The sequence below is a fragment of the Colletotrichum jinshuiense genome, chromosome 10 (genome assembly GCF_051148585.1).
Source record: "Colletotrichum jinshuiense chromosome 10, complete sequence".
Lineage (NCBI taxonomy): Eukaryota > Fungi > Ascomycota > Sordariomycetes > Glomerellales > Glomerellaceae > Colletotrichum > Colletotrichum jinshuiense.
Genome location: NC_139303.1, coordinates 2,017,761 through 2,041,502, shown reverse-complemented (window position 1 = coordinate 2,041,502; position 23,742 = coordinate 2,017,761). Strand labels below are relative to the sequence as shown.

General features: G+C 54.6%; 7 protein-coding genes across 7 annotated transcripts; 1 reads left to right on the top strand and 6 right to left on the bottom strand.

Annotated features, from left to right (window-relative positions):
* Positions 1-579: 579 nt before the first annotated feature.
* On the bottom strand, positions 580-1,491 carry EsH8_X_000508 (uncharacterized protein; the record flags this gene model as incomplete). Its single annotated transcript, XM_083274596.1, has 1 exon — positions 580-1,491. The coding sequence occupies one exon, from the start codon at positions 1,489-1,491 to the stop codon at positions 580-582; it is 912 nt and encodes a 303-aa protein (XP_083119988.1).
* A 5,793-nt stretch (positions 1,492-7,284) lies between these two features.
* Positions 7,285-8,012, bottom strand: EsH8_X_000507 (uncharacterized protein; the record flags this gene model as incomplete). Its single annotated transcript, XM_083274595.1, has 2 exons — positions 7,285-7,597; positions 7,765-8,012. 2 exons carry the CDS (start codon positions 8,010-8,012, stop codon positions 7,285-7,287), a joined length of 561 nt encoding a protein of 186 aa, XP_083119987.1.
* Positions 8,013-8,651: 639 nt separating this feature from the next.
* EsH8_X_000506 (uncharacterized protein) lies at positions 8,652-12,032 on the bottom strand (the record flags this gene model as incomplete). Its single annotated transcript, XM_083274594.1, has 4 exons — positions 8,652-9,107; positions 9,164-10,871; positions 10,926-11,674; positions 11,760-12,032. 4 exons carry the CDS (start codon positions 12,030-12,032, stop codon positions 8,652-8,654), a joined length of 3,186 nt encoding a protein of 1,061 aa, XP_083119986.1.
* Positions 12,033-12,721: 689 nt separating this feature from the next.
* Positions 12,722-14,629, top strand: EsH8_X_000505 (uncharacterized protein; the record flags this gene model as incomplete). The annotated part of the gene is made up of 4 exons (XM_083274593.1): positions 12,722-12,824; positions 12,886-13,650; positions 13,709-13,957; positions 14,016-14,629. 4 exons carry the CDS (start codon positions 12,722-12,724, stop codon positions 14,627-14,629), a joined length of 1,731 nt encoding a protein of 576 aa, XP_083119985.1.
* Positions 14,630-14,884: 255 nt separating this feature from the next.
* EsH8_X_000504 (Zn(II)2Cys6 transcription factor) lies at positions 14,885-17,583 on the bottom strand (the record flags this gene model as incomplete). Its single annotated transcript, XM_083274592.1, has 5 exons — positions 14,885-14,944; positions 15,006-15,440; positions 15,492-15,903; positions 15,952-16,383; positions 16,448-17,583. The coding sequence occupies 5 exons, from the start codon at positions 17,581-17,583 to the stop codon at positions 14,885-14,887; spliced, it is 2,475 nt and encodes an 824-aa protein (XP_083119984.1).
* A 729-nt stretch (positions 17,584-18,312) lies between these two features.
* On the bottom strand, positions 18,313-21,879 carry EsH8_X_000503 (uncharacterized protein; the record flags this gene model as incomplete). Its single annotated transcript, XM_083274591.1, has 8 exons — positions 18,313-18,360; positions 18,434-18,993; positions 19,061-19,138; positions 20,252-20,435; positions 20,493-20,692; positions 20,757-21,193; positions 21,258-21,562; positions 21,622-21,879. The coding sequence occupies 8 exons, from the start codon at positions 21,877-21,879 to the stop codon at positions 18,313-18,315; spliced, it is 2,070 nt and encodes a 689-aa protein (XP_083119983.1).
* A 510-nt stretch (positions 21,880-22,389) lies between these two features.
* On the bottom strand, positions 22,390-23,483 carry EsH8_X_000502 (dihydrodipicolinate synthase; the record flags this gene model as incomplete). The annotated part of the gene is made up of 3 exons (XM_083274590.1): positions 22,390-22,825; positions 22,878-22,970; positions 23,029-23,483. 3 exons carry the CDS (start codon positions 23,481-23,483, stop codon positions 22,390-22,392), a joined length of 984 nt encoding a protein of 327 aa, XP_083119982.1.
* Between the last annotated feature and the right edge of the window lie 259 nt (positions 23,484-23,742).

Genomic DNA, 23,742 nt, shown 5'->3' with positions numbered 1-23,742 from the left:
ACTCCATGGCTTCGATTTTGACATGTGCGCCGGTGCTCGCAGTAGTCCTCGGAACTCGTTGCATCGCGTAGCACTAGTGAGATCAGACGAAGAACCCTCACCTGGCTTAGTTCAATGGCGGGCACCACTATGAATGTGTGAAAAGTATTTCAGTCTGTTTGGAAGCTATCAACTACCTCAGTCTGTGTGCGAGTTCCGTAGTCCTCAAAGATACGCTTCTGCGAAGGCCTCTCCTCAAGTCTCATCTCGTCGTCTATCATCTATGTGTCGCTATGCCATTCTGATGCTCGATCAACCAACTCATGCCTTCGTTTCTCATCTCCAAGCTCGAGAAACCTCAACAACAAACATTAAAAACAAGATTAAGCAGTAAAAAAAACAGAATCCAACGTTACCAGATGCTGGGTATAGAACGCCAAATGCAGCCTGCCCAGCCGCTTGTGTGAATGCCGTGCCAATTTGATGCAGAATCCACCCCCATCCATGATCCGAAAAGAGCAACAACACCGGCATTAAAGCAAATAAAAGGTCCTCTCCAAAAAAAGATGCAATGCTCGCACCTGCATCGCCATCTGGGTTTCACACCGTCTTGGAGCGTGTCCAGCCGAACCAGCCCCTCTTGCGACCTCGGCACCCGCCCTTCTCGCCGGGCATCTCCTCGTCGAGCTCAAGCCTGTACCGTCGCACGCTCCCAGTGTCGTCGTCGAACGCAACATGCTTTTCCTTGGGCACAAAACAGTCCGGAACAAGATTCCTCTTCACCCAACCCTTGACACCCCGACTCGCGGCGTCAATGGCAGCGTACTCTAACCGTCGTGTCCGGTCGCTGGTCCAATAATGCGTAGCCTGCGGCGGCAGGGGCGTCACATCGTTGTACTCCTGGCCTTGCTGGAGGAGCTCTCGCTGCTCGAGCTCAAGCTCCTCGCGCGGGCGACGTGCAGCGAGCTCGACATCCGTCGGGTGTGCGGGGAAGTGAAAGTACGTCGCAGGCTGTTGCGAATTTGCCGACTGCGCGTGCTGGCGTTGTGAGCGGTAGAGACTGCTGCCGCTGGTACGGGCAGCTGTCGGGTGCGGGCTGGACTTTGGCGCCCGGCGGATAGTTGGACGGCCGCGTGGACGAGGGTGCGGCTGTGAGGAGGACTGGGAAGATGATGCCGTTGAGGTGCGGCGGGTGTTGGAGAATGAGGACCGCGGCGGGAGGGACTCGTAGCCAGAGTCCTGGCGGCGCATCTCAGTCGTCTCCGGTTCCGTTTCTCGTTCCTTCTCTTTGTATTGAGAGAAGCGGTTGTGTGCGGAGGGTGGCGCCGGGGCTCGGACCGGGGCCGGTCCGGGCACTGGGGTCTTGTACGGCGGGGAGCTTGGGGCGTAGAGCTCGACATCGTGGAAGCTTTGGTATGCGCAGGTGTAATACGTTGTGTCGGAGGCGGCGACGCTTGCACGGGACTCAGTGCGGAACGTCATGTCGGACGGGAAGGGTGAAAGGCGAGACATGATTGCGGGATATGTATGTGTGCGTGTAAATGTGTGTGTGAAGTGTGCGTATGCGGAATCGGGTTGGCCAGTGTGGTCTCTCATAAACTCTAGCAAGAAGCGGATGGACACCGAGGTGAAGATGATGCTTGCTTCATCCAACGGGTATGACTAAAGGGTACGTGGAAACTGTAGAACTCAGAACAATAGAAATTGAATCCTCGCTGTGAATCCATCGGAGGATTTCCCCCCTCACTTAATCGAGCACGCAAGCGGCGGCGAGGAGCGGTAGCGGAGGTGGCTATTTTGTAGACTGTAAACGAGTACGCGATGCCGACGAGCGAGCTTTAAGCAACCAAGCTGCGAGCTGCGAAGGTAACAACGTCTGGCAGAATTTCGCTTGTGGTAGGCCTCCCAGGGGGGGAATGGGTATTAAATAAATGGTGTTGGCGAGATGACGAGAAAAGGCGGAGATGAGGGCGAGATGAACGGAGTGGTATCAGAAGTTGCGGTCAAAAAAACCTTGACCCTTCCGGTGAGGGTCCCCGTTTCTAAGCCGTGTTGATCTGACGACAAAAGTGTCGGAGTGGACTCGCTGGTTTGCGGTTCGTCACCGTACCCCTGCCGTTTTTCGCATGTGGTAAGGGGAGTGTTGTTGTTTTGACGCGGGAGATGCAGGTTCTTACAGGGCCAGCGGACGATGAAATCCAGAGAACTGGGCCTCCTGCTGAATCTGTTCTTGTGCTTTTGTGTGTTGATCGCAGGCCTCGATAGCCCCCGGTCGTGGGTGGCAGGGGGAGTTATCGTCGTGGGCGGGCTGGGTGGTTGTGATTGGGTCAGATGTTGCGGTGAGGCGCCGATGGGGTCTCGTGGTGCTGCAGCTGGGACCTGGGATGTCTTGCTGAGGAATGGGGGGATGAGGGGGGGCGCTGGCGGTGGTTGCACAAGCCCTTTGATGTTTTTTTCTTTTTCCGACAAGGTGCGGCGTGGGGTGATTAGAGACCCTGAGAAGTTGAGGGGGCGGGATGGAAATATGTAGGTACAGACACCGCCTTGTGAAGAGCTTGGTGGATGAATGGTCTTGGTTGATCGCTGGTTATACGTGGGTTGATGATGTGGCTGTTGCTATGCCTGCCAGGATGGCCCGCGAGGTTGTTCCCCGGCCGATTGGGTTTTGTTGGTGCAGCGGGTTAAGGGACTGGTTTGGAGGTTGATTTATGCGGGATGCAACTGCGACACTGACAATGTCAATGTAAATCAGATGTGTTGGCAGCGGAGCGGGAGGGGCGAGGATCCAATTCCGACAGATGGCTGGGTTGGACCGGGGCCTAGGGCGAGGTACCAGGGTCAATGGACAAAGAGTGGGTGAGGAATTGGTGAGGGAGCAATGCAAGCCAGCGAGCAGCTGGACAACGGTTGGAAGATCAGACGAGAGGGGGTTCAACGTGCTGCTGCGGGACGAAGGAGACGGCCTGCAGGTTGCCAGGTGAGTGTTGCTGATGAGACGACAAGCCGCCGATGTCAAGCCCAGGTCCTCAATGGCCCCAATATGTATGTATGTCTCAAACCACACAAAGGAAGAGAATTGCGTAGGCCGACTGGGCTGCGATAGGGCGGGAAATGGCGGTGATATATCGGGGCGGACTGACACAAAGAAGGTCGACTTTACAGCCCTTGCGCCGAACAACTCTCAATCAAGTCGAGACCTTGAAGAATGGCAAAAAGTCGCCGAGGGCCCAAGCCTGCAAGGTAAACGAGGCGAGGATAGAAAGGCAAAACGGCGATAAGTCCCTCTCGTGTTGCAGAGTTTCGGAAAGTTGAGACGATGATGTAGTGCCGGGCGTTCCTACACGCTAGCGGGATGCTCAGCGAAAAGCGCTTGTCTGGACAATAACTTGGACTCTTGGAACCGGCGCAACTCTTACGAGTTCTAGACCGTGGCGTGTGTTGCCAGTCGATGCAACGCGGTGGAGATGACGGGGAGGAAGAAACACGGATAATGGAGCACTCTGATGTTATCCACAGCAGGTGCAGATGTTTTTTCGCCGCAGCTGGCGGAGGGCAGTTGGGATTCGTCGATGAGTCGTCTCAAGTGCGTTGCGAAGCTGCAATGCGGCCCTTCCATGCAGCTAACGTTCCTCTGGCGAGCGAGAAAGTGTGTGTGTGTGTGTGTCTATGTGTGGTCCAGGTACGTACTCGGCCTTTATCCGCACAAGTACTAGTCGGCCGCACTACAGGGGCGGCTTGTGCGTATGCACGCTGCGTGTATGGTTAAGCGTGAGTGGGTGGCAGTGAGTAATAGTAGTGCATGCGCGACGGTGGATCGCGGATGAATGCTGGTTTGAGTACTGGGCCGTTGCTGTATTGCGCAAGTTGATGCTGTTTGTTGTTGCGGTATGCACTCGACGGTCCAGACTTTTTAGTCCTGGGCGAGCAAAAGCCTTGAAGTCTGGGTAACGGTGACACCGAATGAGCGTGGTGAAGGAGACGGTCAGAGTCGGGCGTTGCGAAGGAGCTAGGGGAGCGACAATGAGAACGCCTGGTTGCAATAAGATGGGTGCGTGATAGGCGAACCGGAAAAGCCTCGAAACGAGGTTGGCCCGGCGTGTGTTGATCTCTCTCCACACCTCTGATGCGTTGTTCGACTCGACGGTCGTGGAGATGGATGAGAGCTAGCCGTCACTATCGAAGAGACGAGTTGGGGTTTAAACGACGGAGTGCAGCCCGACGCTCCAACTTGCGGCGAGTAGGGGCAATAACTACGTCTCTAGCTTTGGCTCGTCGGTGGGCGGGCGGAGACGGGATGACGAGCCTTGCTTGATATCTTCCTAACGTCAATTGAGACTCTCGGCCGGCGTGAACTCGGCTTATGTCTCAGGCAGTTATTCAATCAAGCCTGTTCTCTCTTCGTTGGCGCGACTGATGCTGTTTTGCTTGTATTGTGACTGTCTCGCTGGTTTCTTCTGGCGTTTCGGTCCACTCTCTGGCAATCAGAGCCCTTATCGGCGGCAGCCTCGACAGCGAGTGACTCTCTCTCTGTTCCCAGGATCTAGCGTGTGTGGATTGGACGGATTCGCAGTTGACAGCCAAGACGATGGAAAAGTCAAGGCGAGACGCCCTGCAGGCCTTCCCCTGTAAGTCCACTACGGCCCCTCACTGGATTCTCCCGCGCAACCGCCGATGTCGCTAGATGGCTGGGCGAGTATGGAGATTGAAATGGGGAAACGGGTGTGTGTGTGTGACACTCGAGTCAAGCATTGGGCTTCTTTCCCTGTTTCCTGGGGTTTTCCTGCACAGCGTCTGGTGACGGGCATTAACAATAAAAAATAAGATAAAAATTGCGGCAGCTTTGGCAAAGAGGGCAAGGGCTGACTTCGGAAGAATGTTCGCAGTGATACGTGATGGCATGGGGCTTGGGTGATGTGCAGCCAACGAACGAATGGCAATGAGTTGTCATACATTCGGTAATTATGCGTCTCTCTGTAAAAGGCAATGGGAGAGGAGGCCTGCAGCCTTAAAACTTCACGACACGGCCAGGAAGTATTGCGAGAAGGGTGCATCACAAGCCAAAATGGCCAAATGCTGGACACCGAACGGGAAATTGATGTCACATAGTCACCCGGGAAAGCGCAGCGGCAGCTGGTGTGATGCTAACACAGATGTCTTGTCTCGAGTGTCTCCAACAGATGAGAGGACGGTCACCCACGTTACCAAAGGCTCAGCTCAGCCCATTGGATGCTGTGCTATTTCCGTTGCAGGACTCACGCGCCTCGTTCACCTCTCCCCATTCACATGTCAGACTCCTTCATATTCATATCTTAGACTCCTGCCACCACACCACTACAGAGTCTATCAGCCACGGATTGGACGCCGTCAACTCGTCCCTGAATCACCCACCACACCAACCCAATCATCGCCTACAGCGTCCACGAATGGGACGCCTGCTGCGACCCGACCCAGAACAGTCATCGTACATACCCGACCCCACGGGTTATGATTCGCCTCTTACGTATCCATCCATCTATCGGTGGACAGAGGGACGAAGGTATGGATGGATGAATGGTCATATATTTCAGGATCGTGAAATGTTAATGGCAACCGGGATGCAGTGGCAGATCTCCTACTATGTGGAGGAAGTCAAAGACCAAAGCTGCGTTGACAGAAAAGACGTCCGGCACTCCGTAAACCAACGCGGTGCTTCGCCTGCTTAGGATGAGGCTATATCCATGCCACCACCAACCTTATCATCTCACCCACCATCAAGCATTCTTGGTCATCCAAAAGCCTGCTTCCTCTTTTGCTCCTCATCCGACCCTCCATCCCATCGGTTCGCGAACGCGGGACCTCAGCCACCTACGATCGTCCACGCTTCCCGTCCTTCACGCAGCCACCCCTTAGCCGGGAATGATCCACGAGCCCACGAGGTCACATTGATTGGACCGGACTGGCCAACTACCCAGCGCCGGCTGCCTGGACCTGCTGTCTTTCAAGACATGTGCCCTATCCCCGACTGGCTTTGCTACTGCCGCGTACTATTTTTTGGCATGGCCGACAGCTATCGGTGCCCAAGCACCACTCCCAGGCAGCGTATCGCCGGTACACTAGACGTCACAGCCTCCAATCATGAGCGTTGATCGACCTCCAATTTCTTTTTCCACATTCCCCAAGCCGAAGCAGCTGAACGTGGTGCCCTGGCTGACCCCCATCCCGCCCGCCGCCGATGAGATCTTCCCTCCCACCCTTTGAATCGGGTCCGCATGCCTCTTTGGGAATGTCGTGCCTCTCCCGGGATGATCGCTGTCAGCACCCTATCCCCTGCGGAGTAGTGCCCGTCCAAATGAACAGAGAGCGCGCACTGGACAGTCGGGGGAGGGGTACATGGTAAGCATTTCGGGGGGTGGTTTTTAGGCATGGGAATTGCCGAGATCTCTTTTGCTTCCTTTTGGCTGCTGTCCAAGCGGTGGGTGTTACTGCTTAGAAGGCAGGGAAGGGAGGGTGTCACATCCCGAGGTTCTGGGCCTGGCATTTGATTGTTCGTCTGCACTTCATGTCCCTCTTGACGCACAGAAAAGGAAGGAATGTTCAGTGACTGTGACTGTGCCTGTGACTGATTGTCGCACAGATTCACGGCTTGGCTGTCGGTTTCCGGCACACTGCAGCCAAGAGGGCAACGCGAAAGGGCCTCGGCCGCTGCAGTGTCTCAGCCGAGTTGTGGTATTCACACCGAGGAGGAAGCCATATTGAATCACCTGCCCCGCCATCACGTCTCATCGAGGGTGTCTCCCTTGTGAGCACTTGTCCATGATGTGGCCGACCATCGCCGACGAAGGGACGAGAAATGAACCGCGTTTTGTCTGATTATTGCGCTCAATGTGTCAACGCTCCCCCGTGCGCTGTATAGTTCCACGGGCACTAATTGTCACACACGAGAACTTGGTCCGTCGTCCAGACACAACTCCGGATGGTTTTTGCCTTCGTTCATGCACCCTTCAACGCGGTCTATGAACTTAACCAGGCGGACCAAACACCAAAAGCCGTAACCTACTCGCCTTATGGGGTACAAGCCCATCCCGCACTCGGCGCAAGATTTATGCTTTAGACCATTACGTTTCGCCACCCTTCTCCAAGTCCCAAGGATACACCCAGTTCCATCGTCGCCCAACGCGATCCTCCGACTTTTGCGCTATTACATGGTGTGTACCACAGTAGTAGCAACACTGCCCCCTCCCCTTGGCCCGAGGAACCAAGGAATATCTGGTTGACAGCTGAACATCGCCATTATCATGATCACCTGTCTCTCCCCTGAAGTGACCATCAAAACACCCATGTCGCCCTCTCACAGGGCCCCTCTCCCAAAACAGTGTGCTCCGGCGCCGTGTCCCCCGCAAATGGCACCTGTATCAGCACCGTCGGCTCGTCGCCGGGAAACTCGGTGAAATGACCCGCGTGCACGCTCACGTTCTTCAGGTCCGCCGCGATGACCATCGACGATGACACCGTCCCGGGCTGGATGTACGCTACTGTCTGGCCCGGCACCTGCGATGCGCCCGGCGACGGCGTCGCTTGTGACGCGTTCCTGGGCGCTGGCGACGTAATGCGGATCAGCCCGTTCAAGATGACGGTCAGCCTGCTCGGTAATCAGTCTTGTCAATTCACAGCTTGACGTCAACGTCGAGCGTGGAAACCCGCCGTTGTAGCGGTGTCCAATTTCGAGGTCCAAGTGTGGAGGAAAGCTCGGCCAGCTACCCCGTGCAACAAGACATCTCCTCCCAAGAAAAAACTTGAAGGACTCACTGCACTGCTGGCGCCCAGGCCTCTCCCACCCTCGTTCTGGGTTGGATGATTGACCACTGAGCGCGTGTCACGTCGCCACCGACCGCGTAATTGAGGGCTGAGCGCGCTTCGACTGGGACGGAAGTGAGTTGCCAGCATTCGATGACCGAGTAGCCGTCGCGGCTCGACAGGGCTGTGATGTTGAGAGGCGTGAATGCCTTCGCCGTCGCAATGGCCAGGCTCAGGAGCCCAAAGGTTGGGAGATGCATGGTTTTGAACAGCTCGTGCTACCACAGTACGAATGTTGCAGGATATGGAGTATATCATGAATGGGATACAATTTTCCAGTTCGATTTGAAAACAAGCCGAGTCGAGGAAAAGAGTGAGCCTTCGATGTCTTGTTGCCTTTCCGGACGTCCGGAAGCCTGCAGGCGCCTCAAAATGGTTCGCGTAGCGTAACATTAGTTACCAACAGGCTCAAGATTACCGTGGCTCCTTACGTTTGGTTTGGAGGCGGTGGCTTTACGGGAAACCACGAAAATATGTCTCACTGCAGCCCCCATGCTGAAGGATGCAGTATACGGCCGCTCCCTCTCAGCCACACCGTTCCTGACGATCTCCTCAAAGGAGTCTTTCAGCCATGGACTCGCTATCCCGAGACCGTTCCACCAAATGCTTAATTCAAAACGTATGATGCTATCGCCAATCTTGGGCCTTGCGTTCGGTGGTCTCAAAGTCAAAGTCTGAAGAAAGATTGGTTTAGTCTGCGCCATATGGGCGATTTACTATCAAGATAAAACAATTTGTTCGTGATCATGATATCCAACTAATATGAAAACACACTCGAAATACCCATATTGCAAAATGCCAAACGCCACTGATGAGTCACAAATGGTATATCCCACAGTCTACCACTGCGTCTCCATCCACCGGACCATCTTCTCGACGAGCCCGCTGCCGACAACATCCCATCCGTCACCAATAGCCGGGCTCCTCTCGCCCGTCCTCTTCGTCTCGAACACCAAGCCCTGACGACCGGGCTTGTCATTGTCATATTTGTCCTCGAAGAAGCCCAAGAGCTTGTAGGTCGGGTTCTTCTCAGGGTCGGGGTCCGACTCGCGTAGCCGTCGCACCCACTCGCGCTGCGAGACGATCTGGAACTCGAGGCCTGCGGCGCGAAGGGCGCGGAGGAAGTCGAACGTCCAATGGAACAGGTGAGGGTTCTGCACCTGGTAGACGAGATCCAGGTCCCCGTCGTCGGGCGATGCCGGGGGTGCGCCGCATGATGCGCAGCGTGAGCCGGTGAGGCTGGCGAGCTCGAGAACGGCAAGGGCCATTTTGTCGGCGGGCATCCACGAGGGTGTCTGCAATCATTTGTTAGCACAAGGGCTCTTGGATAGTTCATACCAGCGGAACTTACCTCGTCCAGCGCGGGCAACGCCTTGATGACCTTGGCGCTGCGGATCATCAACGGGATAGCTTCGGTCTGGTTCCAGACACCACCCTCGGAATCACCGACAATCTGCCCCAGTCTCAACACCCTGGCCACCATGCCCGTCTTGGTAGCCGCCGCTTTGACGACGTGCTCCGTCACGACCTTGGAGCGCGCGTAACCCATGTTCTGTGCGTGGGCCATGTCCTCGACGTATGTCTCCTTGATAGACGCAGGGATCGGCGTGCCGGCAGCGGCGGAGATGGAAGAGCAGAAGTACAGCCGCGCTGGGTTGACCGTCTCGGTGCTCAGGCAGAAGTTAAGGAGGTTGTGGACGCCACGGATGTGTTGTGCCTCAAAGCTTGCGACGCCGATGTTGAAGTTCACGGCCCAGGCGGAATGGATGACAGCGGTCAAGGACTTGCGGAGCTCAGCGGCAGCATCCTCGGCCAGGCCGAGGTCCGGGAGGCCCAGGTTCGTGGGGAGGTATCTGACCTTGACCTTGTCGCTATCGGAGATGGTAAGGTTCTTTGAGGTGAGGGAGGCGAGAACGCGAGATTCCGCCTCTTCGGGGGACGAGGCGCGGGCGAGGCAGTATACCGCCTTGACATATGGCTGGCGGACGACCTGGGCGAGGAGATGTGCGCCGAGGGAACCGGTTGCACCGGTAAGTACGATAGTCTCGCCCTGCGGGGTGATGGTTCCGGGCTTCCTCTCGCTAAAATCAGAGTATTTGGCAATGAGCTTCTTCATGAGCTCCAGCTCATCTTCGGCATCCACCGACTCGCCCGTACGGAGGGCGTAGACGTGCTTCGACAACGACAGAATGTTGGGGTACTCAAAGACAACATTCTGCCCAAGGGTCTTGCCACCGAGGTCGACGCTGCGTTGGATATGTCCTCGAGCAGTGCTGGCTTGCAGACTGTCAACGCCTGCTTCAAAGAAGTCGACATCCTTCTCGACCTTGGTGAAGCCCAATTTCGAGCGGAAGAGGTCGAGGAGGTAATCCTCCAGTTGTGGAAGGTCGAGCGTCACGAGCTCACCGCCCGCGGCGTCGTCCTTGGGCGCCTCAAAACGCCTGTAGATGTCTTCGATGAGGTCGTCGAACTGCTTGTAAAAGGCGGCGCGGATGACGGTGCCCTTGTCAGTGCGAGGGTACTCCGTTCCGATGTCGACCAAATCGATCATCTCCGGGGAAACGCGGCCGAAGGCTTCGGCTCTCGCGTTGGCCTCCTCGATGACGGGACTCAGGGTCTTCAAGATCTCCTCCTTTGAGAGGTCCTTTGCGTTTTCGCTGGGGATGATGATCAAGCCAGGGATAGACTTGCCGACGCCGAAAACGACGACTTCTTGCACCAGCTCGTGTTCGCGAATGTGGTTCTCGTAAGGGATCGGGAGAACCTTCTCACCGTTCACCAGAGTGACACGATCATCGAGGCGGCCGAGATATCTCCAGGCATCGGGGATGGTGGGGTGAGGGACGAAGGTGTCACGAGTGCGGTACGAGTTGGGTTCCGGATCATCCGAGTTGGACATGACCTTTGAGGGAAGTCCGTCAAGAACCACACACTCGTACACCCCGTCCGCGATGGGGATCATACGCAGCCACGGCTTGGCAGAGGGCAACGGCCGCATGTAGTTCCAGTACTTGTCCGAGGGTTCGCGGAACGAAGTCATGAGCTGACCCATCTCAGTTCTGTGTGCAAGTCAGTCGTCGTGATCTTTGTTGTACAAGGTAGAGTCAACTTACGCTCCGTAGTGACCAACAAGGTAAACGCCTGCTGCCACGAGGCGATCACCCAAGTCGTCTGGGCAACTGCTGCCGCCGTATAGCACAAGCTTGAGCCTCTGCAACGCCTCAATTCCGCCTTCAGTCTCTGCAAGCAGCTTCAGTGCATAAGGTACGCAGTGCAAGCTGCCGGGCTCTGTCGCCTCCATAGCCTTGACCAAAGTGGTACCAGAAAGGGGCAAGTTGGCATTGTAGATGGCAATTCTATTACCAGCGTAAATTGCGCGGAAAAGCGTTGAGATGCCGTGGTTATGGAACAATGGTAGGGTCAAGAAGGCACGGTAGGGAATGCCACTCGAGTAGTTGGAGATGCAGGCCGCATGCGTTTGGAAGATGGGCTTGGGCAGGCCCGTGGACCCGGATGAGTGCACAATGAAGCTGATTCGCTGAGAGGCGTTGGGGTGCGTGAAGATGGGGAAGCGGTCGCCCGAGGGCGTGGGAACATCGTAATCGGCCTTGTCGAGAATCTTGAACGTGGAGACGGGCGACTGCGCGTTGATTTGTGCGGCCATGTCGCTGTACCGCTCTGCTACAACGATTCTGTTGCAGTCTGTCTTCTTGAGAAGGTTGACGTAGGCCTCTGGTGACAGACGAGTTGACAGGTACAGAACCGCGAAACCCATTCTTGAGAGGGCAAACATGGAGACGACGTAGTTGATGTCAGAGTTTGCCAGGAGGCCGACGACCTCTGCTTGGCTTGAAGCAGGGTTCTGAGAATTGTTAGTGGTTGTCGTCTCATGGAAAATTGACTCAGACAGAGTCTAGATCCGCGAGTTCTTGAGTGACCGCACTTACCTCTGGGAGAAGTCCAGCCTGCGCATACTTGCGCGCCGCCTCATCGGCGAGGCGATCGAGGTCTTTGGCTGTGTAGTTGACATAGTCATCTCTGCCGCGCGCCGTCGCTGGGTAAGCCAAGACATCGACGTCTGGGGCCTCTTCCACACGCCTGAGAAGGAGGTCCGTGACTGTCCTGAGCTCAATTGGTTTGACGGTCTCGACGATCTCGACGGTCGGCTTCTCTGACGTGAGGATGGACCTCGGCGCCACGCCTTCCGTGTGAATTGCCATATTGAAAAGGCAGGCGTGTGTATGCGAAAGAGAATGGAGAGTCGGTGAGAGTCGAAGTGAGATGAGCTGGAAATTAGGAACGTAGGGTGATTCTTCACATCTGCAATCTAAGTACTCAACCAGGTCATTCACAACGTGCAGTGACTTGGAGATTGTTTGGAGAAGTCGAAAGCCTAATATCCTTATTCATCCATCCAATCCAGACCACCGTCCCGTCCCCCCTACCCATATCCATGCTCGATTGTTACTCCAACAGTTCCGTCCGCCCTCCCTCGCCTTTCTTCCAGTCCCCTCAGTGTGGCGATGACGATTGCAGCCTCCAAGCGGTAAAGTCACGAGTTGCCTGCCGAGCCAACCGACGGAAAAGCACACCGGGAGAGGGACGCGGAAAAGCAACAGGACGGGCCGGGACGCACGGACCACATTTCGGTGAGCTGTGCCGGTGGGGCGACCTCTCGACCTCCGAGCTCATCGGGATGGGACTTACGATTATTTCCGAATAGGATTGCGGAGGTTGGGGGGGAAGCCATGCGGGCACATGCGGGGGATGGAACGATTAGGGTTGCCTGTGGCGGGGTAATGGTGATGTTGAATGTTTATTATGAGAGAGCTCCGAGGCAGCATTTGTACACTGACGGAACAACACACATCGTACTTGAAAGACCTTTTTGACTTGATATTGTTCCAAGATGTCGAATCACTTTTACGACGAAGCCGAGGACCTCGTTCTCGATGCCCTCGAGAGCTTAGTCCTGACCCATTCGGGTTTGACCCTGGACAAGTCCAAGAAGAGTGCGTTGTTCCCTCAAGCCCGGTAGCGTCGAGGCAGATCACATACTAAAACTGTTTACAGCTATCTGGCTCACAAAGAACGACGCCCAGAAGGTCTCTCTCCTCTCTGGCGGCGGTGCGGGTCATGAACCTGCTCACGCCGGCTACGTCGGAGATGGCATGCTCACGGCCGCTGTCTCGGGCTCCATCTTCGCCTCTCCCAGCGTTGCGCAGATTCTTTCCGGAATCAGCCGTGTAGCATCCCCCGCGGGTGTGCTTCTTATTATCAAGAACTATACCGGCGATGTGTTCCACTTCCATCTCGCGGCTGAGAAGGCCAAAGCCAGTCTCGGCGTGCCCGTAGAGGTCCTCGTCGTTGGCGATGATGTCTCCGTCGGCCGCAAGAAGAGTGGCAAGGTTGGCCGCCGCGGATTGGCGGGCACCGTCCTAGTTCATAAGATCCTTGGCGCATACAAGGAGACTGGCGCCTCGCTGGCCGATGTGCTGAAGCTGGGCAAGACTGTTGCCGACAACCTGGTGACGGTCGGTGCGTCGTTGGAGCATGTACACATTCCTGGCCGTGAGGCTGCTGCGACTTCCTCCGAAAATCAGGTCGAGCTGGGTATGGGCATTCACAACGAGCCGGGCTGTCAAGTGCTGAAGCCTCGCCCGGAGCTTGCCAAGCTCATCGACGCCATGCTTACCCAGCTCCTTGATGTCAATGACTCGGACAGAGGATACGTCGACTTTTCTGACGCAAAGGACGTTGTCCTCTTGGTGAACAACCTCGGTGGCGTCTCGCCGCTCGAGTTTGGTGGTATTACTGCCAAGGTGGTTAATGCCTTGGGTGAGTCCCTTCTCTGTCGATACTTTGAGCGAATAGAGCGAACACTAACACGGAATAGGTACGCGAGGACTCAAGCTGGCTCGTGTTATTTCCGGCACTTACATGACAAGTCTAAACGGCCCCGGTTTCAGCATTACTCTTCTTAAAGCTACCCCTGAGTTATTGAAATATGTTGATGCCAGCACCGATGCTGTGGGTTGGGCTTACTCGCCTCACGACGAGACCAGCGGAGACGTTAAGCAGCGTCTTGTTGAGAGCGGCGACTCAGGACACGCTTCTGACAACGCAGGCAACAGCGGTGTCCAACGTGAGTCTCCCTTTGATTTAACCTGAATACCTCATTTACTCATTATTGGTATGTGTAGTCAGCGTAGACGTCTTCAAGAAGGTTGTGTCTGAGGCGGCTAAGAGGATAAACGACGCCGAGCCGCAGATCACAGCGCACGACACTCAGGTCGGCGATGGCGACTGTGGTGTCACCCTGGCGAGAGGCGCCAAGGCCGTCTTGAAGTACGCGGAGTCTTCCTCCGTCAGCGATGACGCCGTTCGCACGGCGATAGATCTCACAAATGTCATAGAAGACAACATGGATGGAACCTCCGGCGCCATCTACAGCATCTTCTTCGCGGCGTTGGCGTCCGAGTTGCGCAAGGCCAGCACTGGTGTCTTGGACCTGAAGGCATGGACCCAGGTGGCTACTGGAGCCTTGGAGAAGCTTCAGCAAGCGACTCCGGCCAGGCAAGGTGATAGGACTCTCATCGATGCTCTGGAGCCGTTTGTCAGAACTCTGGAGAGCTCAGGAAATGTCAAGGATGCGGTGGAGGCTGCCAGAAAGGGAGTTGAGGCGACTAAGGGCATGAAGGCATCTCTGGGCAGAGCCGTGTACGTGGAGGAATCTGCTTGGGGTAAAGTGCCAGACCCTGGTGCCGAGGGTGTCTTGGCCATTTTGGAGGGTCTCGAGGCAGCGACTTCGTCCTAACGAGGAGTGCTCGTGCGCACAGTCACGAGTTATTTGCAGCTGTCAAAAGAGCGAATATAATGCACCAATAACGATATTGTCAAAAATGATTTGATTGAGCGAATTCATCGTAGACATACAAATTCCAAGAAGAATATAAAACTTCCTCTGCGCCGTGCCACATTTACCTCCGCTTAAAAAGAATCAAAACATGAGTTGACACCAAAAGAATGCACCAGGAGCCCGCAACTTCCAACCGTTTTGCGATGGTGATCATTAAAATCGTAGAGAGTCGTCATTGAGCAGGGCTTCGAGCCCCCCAAATCCCGAGGTAACCTAACAACAGTATGTAAGCATCCCATATACTCAACGCAAAAAGCTTAGTAGAAAAGCTTACCATGGAATCAAACTGGCCCCAACTTGTCATGTCGGCCAGAGAGCTACTAGGGCTTGCGTCGAAACCCACAAACTCGTCACCGTGGCCTACATCTGCAAAATTGAGGCCGGCTAAATGATTTTGCTCGTGCTGCCCTTGAATATCTTCATTCCCGGGGACGGCTGGGACACGGGAAAGCGAGCCGCCGTCGTGGTGGGCGACAGACGGGTGGTGGATTCGCTCTGTCTGTCTCAGGGCCTCGGTTCGCAACTCCTCGAGAACCAAACAATACCGCGCCGCTAGAGTTGACTCGTTGATGGCCAGGGAAGCTAGCTGTGTTTGACAGCGTGATGCCGCGTTGAAGTAGGTTTGCCATGTCTCTGCTGGGGCTGTCCTCTGCTGGATCGTGTAGACGTAAAGCACGACGACCGCGGAAAAGGCGAAGTAGGAAGTGAACTGAAACTCAAAATTAGTCTAAGAACTGTATATTTCAGGCATCATTCTTACCCAAAATGCACGGAAAAGCTGCCCCGCTTGAATGAGGTCGTTGACGGTGTCCACAACATGCATTGCGGCGTCCAAACAAGCATGCACGTTTTCCTCGACTTGATCCTTGTGAGGTATACTACGACGACGGCTCTTGCCATTGCGCTGCAAACGGGCAAAATTACTTAATAGGAACGGGCGGTGTGTTAGAATCATGGCATGCCAGTATGCCAAACTCAAAACATTCCGCTGTCTTTGAAATATTGGTATGAGCAAAGCCATGTTGATGCCGTCATCTAGAAATTGTGACATTTCGGCTCTCCACTGCTTCAGATTTTGTGTATACTTGGCCGCCAAGGCACATCGGTTTGAGAAGGATGAAGGGCGTATTGAGTAGAGATCTCGCAATATCATGCTCACTATTCGTGAGAGCCTTGTCGCGGAGTCAGCATCTATTTGACAACATAACCGGTCAACTTACTTAACATGGGCTACCGGAGCAAGCATCAGAGATTGGCCACGACCCATGCGGGGCGTGATATGGTCTGCGTGAAGATCACCATCCTCCGAGCACGAAGGCAGATCCTGGTCAATGTCTTCATCATGGAAGGTTCGAGGACGACCGAGTGCAGCACTAAGATAGTTATCGAGACTGTATGCACACCAAAATGTACGGCGGCGGCACTCAAGCTCAATGTAGTTGTAACCCCCTGCCGGGTCTGCATGCCGGTTACGGTTCAGACCAATGGCGAGGGCAAGGTGGCCAGCCGTCCCGAACAAGCTCCAGCAGTGATTGATGCGAGACTGTGACAAAAGCCAAAAACACTGGCATAAGCGAGCCTGTACGCTGGTCAGGCGCACGGCACCTCTCTCCTTAGAAAGCTGGTGGTCTGCAGCCAAGAAGTAACGAGCACTGTCTCGTGTGTTAGTCGAAAAGGGCAACGAGAACCTATGTCACGGGTGTTATCCGGACTCACCTGGCATCTGCGTTTGCAGGCGAGTGCGTGGTACCCATGTATTCTTGCGCTTGAGCAAAGACCATAAATAGAAGGGCCCTACGTGCTGGGGCATCCTCCTGGCTCTTCATGGCGCCCATAGTGTCGTAGAACTCTTCCAGCCAACCTTCCACGGTGGGGCGATGAAGAAAGCGGTGAGTGGGCACGGCAAAGTCAAAGTATCTCTTCAGGAGAGTTGTGGCTTCATCCTTTGACAGCAAGACGCAGAAGGCGCCGCTGGGGTCAAAGTCCGGCAATGGCGCATCTCCAAACGTAAAAATAGAGGATGCTTGTGAAAATGAAACGGCTTGGTGAAGTCGCTTCTGAACCCTCAGCAAGAAAGATACACCAGAGGAAGGGCCAACATAGTGGCCTTGCAGGTCTGTCTGGGTGGGCTCAGGGGACGCCCGGGATGGAGGTTCGGCGGTCCCCGGACCGGCGTTGCTGATGGCTAGGCTGGAGCCGTTCATGATTGTCTCGTCTTGGTTATCGGTATCAACAGGTTCAGAGACGTCAACGACGATAGATGCCATCAACGGGTCTTCGCCGGCAGTATCTGCGGCAGCAGTGATGGGATCCGACACAGAGACGTCAAGGCCGTCGAGGTCCATTCGGGCAACATCCTCCCGAGTGGCCACAGGCGGCTGACGACCCCGTGCATAGGATGCGTTGTAAGTGCAGTGGGACTCGGTGCGGATGCATAATTCACACGGCTGTATGCCTGTGCAGCGGATCTTGCGCTTCTTGCACCTGTCGCAGGCACGGGTGACTCGGACCCGCTCCTTGTCACGGTGCCGACGCCGTCTCCCACTCTCGGTCAAAGGGGTTGTGTTTGACGGATGTGTCAGCGGAGGAGATGCCAGTTGCTGCTGGTTACTGCCGTGATTGTTGTGGCTATGGGTGTTCCCGGTTCCGTTGCCGTTTGTCGCGTTTCCATTGCCGCTTGCATGGCTCCCGTTGCTGTGACTGTGGTTGTGGCCGTTGTGGTGTGAGTGGGAATGGCGGCGAACGCCATGATGGAGCCCATTCACATTTGCATTGGCGCTGGCATTGCCGTTGCCGCTGCTGCCGGTGCCGATGCCGACACCGGAGTTGACGTCGTCCGTGTCCAAGTTCATTTGCCGTCGAGAGTGGTGCTAGTGCAGCAGCAATTTGACGGCAGACTCCCCTGATCCTGCTGATGGAGCTGGACACACGGAAACATGGTCGAGCGATGAAGGGAAGGGGGGAAGAGAGGGACCCAGGCGGGACGTGGAGGACGGAAATGTCACCTCATTCTTAATCCTTTTGGGGATGGAGAGACAATGCGGGGTACCCGGCCCCCCAATCCCCTAGCCTGCCCCGGTTCCTCTTGATCCTTGTGGTTATGTTCCTGCGGGGGAGTGCCCCGGGTGCCCGACGCGACTAGTCTAGGCTGGAAGGACGGCTTGGTAGCATTATGTGCAGGCCATATGCTGGCAAGTTTGGGGCTCTCTGGATGATGGGAGCGACACGAGATCACGGAAACCAACTTGGAGTGGGGACCTCGAGGATACTACACTAGCAATCTCGCCAAGCTTCAAAGGCGTTGAGCAATTCGCCCTGGAGCTGCCCGTGACGAGAAACTTCCATGAGAGGCCACTGTAATCTCAGTTGGCCAGGGATCTCAGACGCACCAACCAGCCATACAGTTCGGGGGTGGGACACAGCTCATCCATCCTCTTACGAACAGGTGAGTAAGCATTTATTACACTCTGGCGAAGGAGTCAAGGTCACCAAAACAAGCATTTGTATTTTATAGAACCACGATTTGAGATTCATGCAGTGCGCATATGTCTATTTGATTACTAGCAGTCTCCGTTGGGAATTCAAAAGATGGCAACGGCATTCGGAGGGCTTGCAACTCCGCCTGGGACCTATCCGTACTCAATGTTAGTAAACTTTCGTGTGGCCGTTGAACTGTGCGAAACAGGAGGAGCATCGACTTGCCTTCAACGGGACGCTGCTCAGAAAGAACGACCATCTCCCCAGCTGCTGGCACTTTGCACTCAGAGCCTCCAAGTCAAACATCTCGCCGATAGGTAGCCCCCAACCTGCCAGGAGCCATTGATGCAACAAACCACCTCCTTGCATCTCCCCTTCCCAGGCTTCACCTTTCCACGCACCGCCGACGGCCGTATGAGGCCCCGCGATAGGTGCTCTCTCAAAGCTCGGTGCATCGCCTGCCACTGCCGCAAACCCTGTTTCCCAGATCCACTGTAGCACGTCCTTCGTAGGCTCAACGCCGAGGAAGTCAGGGCTTGCGCGCGCCGCCACTGCCTTTTGCGCGGCGTCGTCTTTGGCGTTATAACCTGCCGTGAAGCCGGACCGGATCAGCAAGATGTCGCCGGGTCGGAAGACGAGATGTTGCTCGGCGGCGATCTGTTGCAAGTGTTTCAATGAGATCTCGCTGCTGGTAAAGGCGTCCAGGGGAATTGAGTTTCGAGCACAAAAACTGGCGTAATCAACGAGGACACCCCGGCCGACGATGCCACCCTTTTCAACCCAGGCTGCCGAAATATACTTATTAGTTTGAACTATGAACGAAACGCATGAAAATTGCGATGCCGGACTCACCATCAATGCCAATGTTTTCAGGCTTTTCTAGGTCCTCCTGAGTCGTGTTGTTGTAGTATCTCTTGGCTTGTTGGTATCCTTGATTCCCATGTCAGGTACAATGCTTGTTTTCAGGGAGTGTGAGATTCTGACCATAATGTCTAAATCCATCCCACTGGCTACTACATTGCGTGTTGAAGTGAAGAATATCATCATTGACGGTCCTCTCATCGCCGCTCGGATGCGTCCGATTGACCAGTTTCGATTCAAACGGCGCCCGATCAAAACTCGGCTGTGAAGGGTTGTTGAGCGCCCAATCCAGCGACACCCGGTCGCCGGTGCGAATTTCCGATGCTGCTGCTGCGGCCACGACTGCGGGGGTGAGAAGGTTAAGTGCTCCAAGCCGGTCATCTTTCCCGTATAAACCCCAAGCATTCCCGGAGGGACCGTTGGGGTCCAGGGGAAGAGATGAAAAGGGCGGCCGAGGTGGGATATCAGAAGAAGACATGATGGGCGATGCCGAAAGAAACAGCTTACGTGCGATATTCCTGATGAGTCGTTCCCAGCACAGCGAGAGAAGATGGAGTAAGATGAGAATGAAGTAGCGATAAGACAGCCTGAAATCACTATCGGCCTGAAATGCACCGGCCTCGGGCACCCACCACTGCTAGACCCGAATTAAAGCCGTTAAAATGCGGAGTAAATCCAATCCCAACGGATACTACAATTGCTTTTGCACCGGATTTCCAAAATAAAAGGTAACCGTGTTTTGTTGTTGGGCCTGCTTACGCCAAGCCAGCGGCTTGTGATGTGTCACTGCAGGACTAGAAGTCACGAGTGAGAAACATCTTTGAATTCTGATTTCGTGATTATTCTGGTTCCACGATCAAATTAGTTGTTGTATCGAAATCGTCTTTTGTGAAAGTAATTTCAAAAGATAATAACTAGTCTTGGCTATGGACTTCGCTGAGACTCATGCAAATCATGAAAGGCTATAAAGTGAAAGTGTAAGCGATTCTCTGTCGCATAAACATCAGTAAATGTACCGAAAATTCAAGTTCTCCCGATCTGTCAAGTCTCCAAATGCCGTCGCATCCAATTCAAGATCGGTCACCTCGCCCTGCTCTCGATCGCGCCTGTCGTTCTCCCACTTCAAGAGGAATCGCAGTGCAAAAACTATGCATATTTCGAGCAAATGCGCTACAATCATACTCCAAATCCCCAACTCGTACTTGGGTGCCTGGTTGGATTTGTAGAAGAATGGGCCCGCGATGTTGCCGACGCAATAGCCCAAGAACAGACAAGCGGAGGTGACCACCTTCTTGGTGTGGCCAGCAATATTGGCAGTTTGGAGCGATAGGAGAAGAACGAATGAGGCATTAATCGATCCGGTGAGCTGGGAAATTATATTAGCATCGATCGCACCAAGTTGTGCTCTTAGAGTGTCACTCACATAGTAACAGATAAGTTTTCCCACTTGCTGTTCGTCTGGAACGAAGCGCATTCCAAATGCACCCGCAACGTTGGGCAGCAAGAAAAGCACCAACATAAAACATCTGTTGTTGGGCGGTAACCTATCATTGATGAAGACGCAAGCCAATATGACGATGAAGATCAAAGCCCCGTAAGGAATCTGAAGAACCGCAGTGACCACTATGTAACACCCAAAACATTAACCATTAGAAGCGATGGTGGTTGGAAAAGCTGGTGGACTCACATGTCGAAAATTTGAAGCCTTTAATAATTAGCGTGCCAAAATTGGATGTTCCACCATTGACAATGGCCTGTAGTAAGGCGATCATGAAAAAGAAGTACAGTTTGTAGTCAGTAAACGCTTCGCGGGCCTGGTAAAGCTTAAGAGTCTTATTCTCCACTCCAGTTTGGTTCTCGCGCAGACGCTCGATTATAATCCTCTTTTCACGCTGGTTTAACTTCTTACTGGTGATCGGGTTATCCGGTAGGAAGACGGCGATAACAATGCCCCATGCACAGCATAGGGCGCCGATGATGAGAAACTCATATTTCCAAGAGGCTAGAGCGCCCTTAATATTGCCGATACCGTAGCCCAAAAGGCCGCCGAGGGCGATCCCAACGCCGTTGGCCGTATACCAAAGGCCGATCTTGATGGGCTGTTCTCGACGGGTGTACCACATGCTCAGGAAATGTTAGTCTTATGAAATGGAACCGAGTTTTAATATGGCCGGGAAACTCATTGTACCTGGTGATGATCATGAATGCAGGATCGGCACAAGCTTCTGCCGCACCGCTGATGGCACGCAAAGCAGCCAGGGCCCCAAAATTTGGTGCAGCCGCCTGCAGCATGAGGAAGGCACCCCAAGTAAATATGTTGATGCCAAGGTATTTAGCAATGGGAAATTTCTGAAGGAGAAAGTTGGTCGGCAGCGCCCAAACCAAGAAGCCAAAGTAGAATATGGAAGACAGCCAGCTGTACTGGGTGCCTTTGAGTTTGAGGTCATCCTGGATGCCAAAGATGGCGGCGTACGATAACGTGGTTTTATCAATCTGCTAATGTCAGGACAAGTCTTGGCATCGGGTTAAGCCTTCTTGGCAGGCTGACCTACGTAGAAAAAGGCATAGCAGACAGAGATGTAGGGGAGAATCATCCAATCAACCTTACGGACGAGCTTGCGTTCCTCTTCCGGCTCGATCGGGTCGTGTGCCTCGTCCTCGTGGTTGAAGAATGCCAAGGCAACGTCTCCGTCGGCTTTGGAAAGCTTGAACTGTTGGGGGTCCGCCTCCTCCATGGTTTCAAACTGAGCCGCAATTGGCTTGGAATCCATTCTTTCGCCGCCTACGACTGGAGCTATAGAGGGCTGCATCTCTGAACTGGGAGGGGCGATGTTGGGTGTTGTAATGTTGTAGTGTCGCACAAAAATCAGTCAAATACACCAGAAATTAGTGGGATGGGGCAAGGCTTCCTTCTCTGTAATAAGTAGCACCATTTGAACCTGATAGATATACACACATGCATACTTAAGTCACTCTATCGCAATGTATACACAGACAATAAGCCGGTACGTACCAACTGTGTAAGCCTTTCTTTCGGCATGCCTTGGATATTCCGGTTAGTCGGCCCCGGGAAAGGCGCGAGGGGAGCATGGAATGACACTCATTCCCGCAAAAGGACGACGAGGGTCGGGGTAATACATGGTTCGCGGGTCTTGAGGTCCACATGGCATCACACTACACTGAGACATACTAGGCATTCGTGGCAAAGGCTGGTTGGGGGCGCGCAGTGTGCTTTTCCGTTGCATATATCCCAAAGGAAGCAGTTATCATGGCCAATAATCATGCATTCGTAAGCTCCCTGGATTCTAATCTAGGATGATCTACAGGGATTTCTCAATCTTTTCGATGTCAGACAACAGGAGCGAGTCCAGCGACTTCCATGTGCTCTCCGCCAATCTTCCCTTGAGCGGCAGACGGCCGCCCTCCAGTGCGCCAAAGCCGGCCTTCTGGATGATGCCCTCGCGGATGCCGAGAATGCCCGTCTTGCCGATGAAGTCCTCGGCGCGGCTGACGGCGTACTGCAGACGCTGCACCTCCTCAAGTGTGCCCTGCTCGACCGGGCGCTTTTCCGCCAGGCTGAAAAGGCGCGAGACTGTCTTGGGGTAGAAGGCGGCGAGGCCGTCGATGACACCCGCGGCACCGAAGAGGACGATGGGGGCGAGCTGCTGGCCGAAGCCGCTGTAGACGCGGAACTTGGAGTGGTCGATGCGCGGGTCTGAGGAGACCTGGATGTGAAGGGAGACGTTGCCGTGGGACCTAGAACATGTCAGAATTGAATTGGGTGCGTTGGGGTGTTGGTGAGGCTCACATCTTGCATCCGACAATCTTGGGGTGTGCGGCGAGGGCCGTGTAGGTATCGGGCTCAACGAGAACGTTGTTTGTTACGCCAGGGTAGTTGTAGCTGGTGTTCGTCAGTAAAAGTTTTTATGAATACCATTGTATCGCCACATTGTACTCACATAAGGATGGGCAAGGGGCTCTTGTCGGCAACAACGGTGTACCACTCCTTGATGTTCTCCTGGTTCGCCGCCGTGCCAAAGTAGCCGGGCACGAGCACCAGACCCCATTGAGCACCAGCCTTCGCATAATCCTCGAGCCATTCGAGCGTCTCGTCGATACCGTTCGTCAAAACACCGGCCATGATGGGGTAGTCGGGGAAGCCGGCCTCCTCGAGGCCCTTCTTGACGCCGGCAATGAGCTCATAACGCTCGGCCTTGTTCAGGTGAATAGCCTCGCCGGTTGAGCCGAGGAGAACCAAGCCACGGATTCCATTCTGCGCGAGGTAGACGCTGTGCTTGATCTGCGTGTCGATGTCGACCTTGGGCTGGAGGGCGCCTGAGGAGGCGGATGCAGAGTGGAAAAAGGTAGGGACCGGGACGAAGACGCCCGTGGGGGGTACTCTAACGTCTGCCATTTTGATTTGTGTGAAATTAGGACAAGAAGAACGTGATGAAAGTGAGATGCCTCGTGAACTGGATGAGAATGGCGCTCTGGGTATCACTGCAGCAATCTTTTTACTGCGACTTTTGTTGACACCCCTCAATTTACGTTCGCGATGGAAAACGTGTCAGCCCGGTCTCGGTGCCCCTCGGCAATGTCGCGAGGGACTAGACCGGCCCACAATCGATGGCGTTCTCGGGGTGTGATGACGCGGGGGTGGAGACGTATTGCAA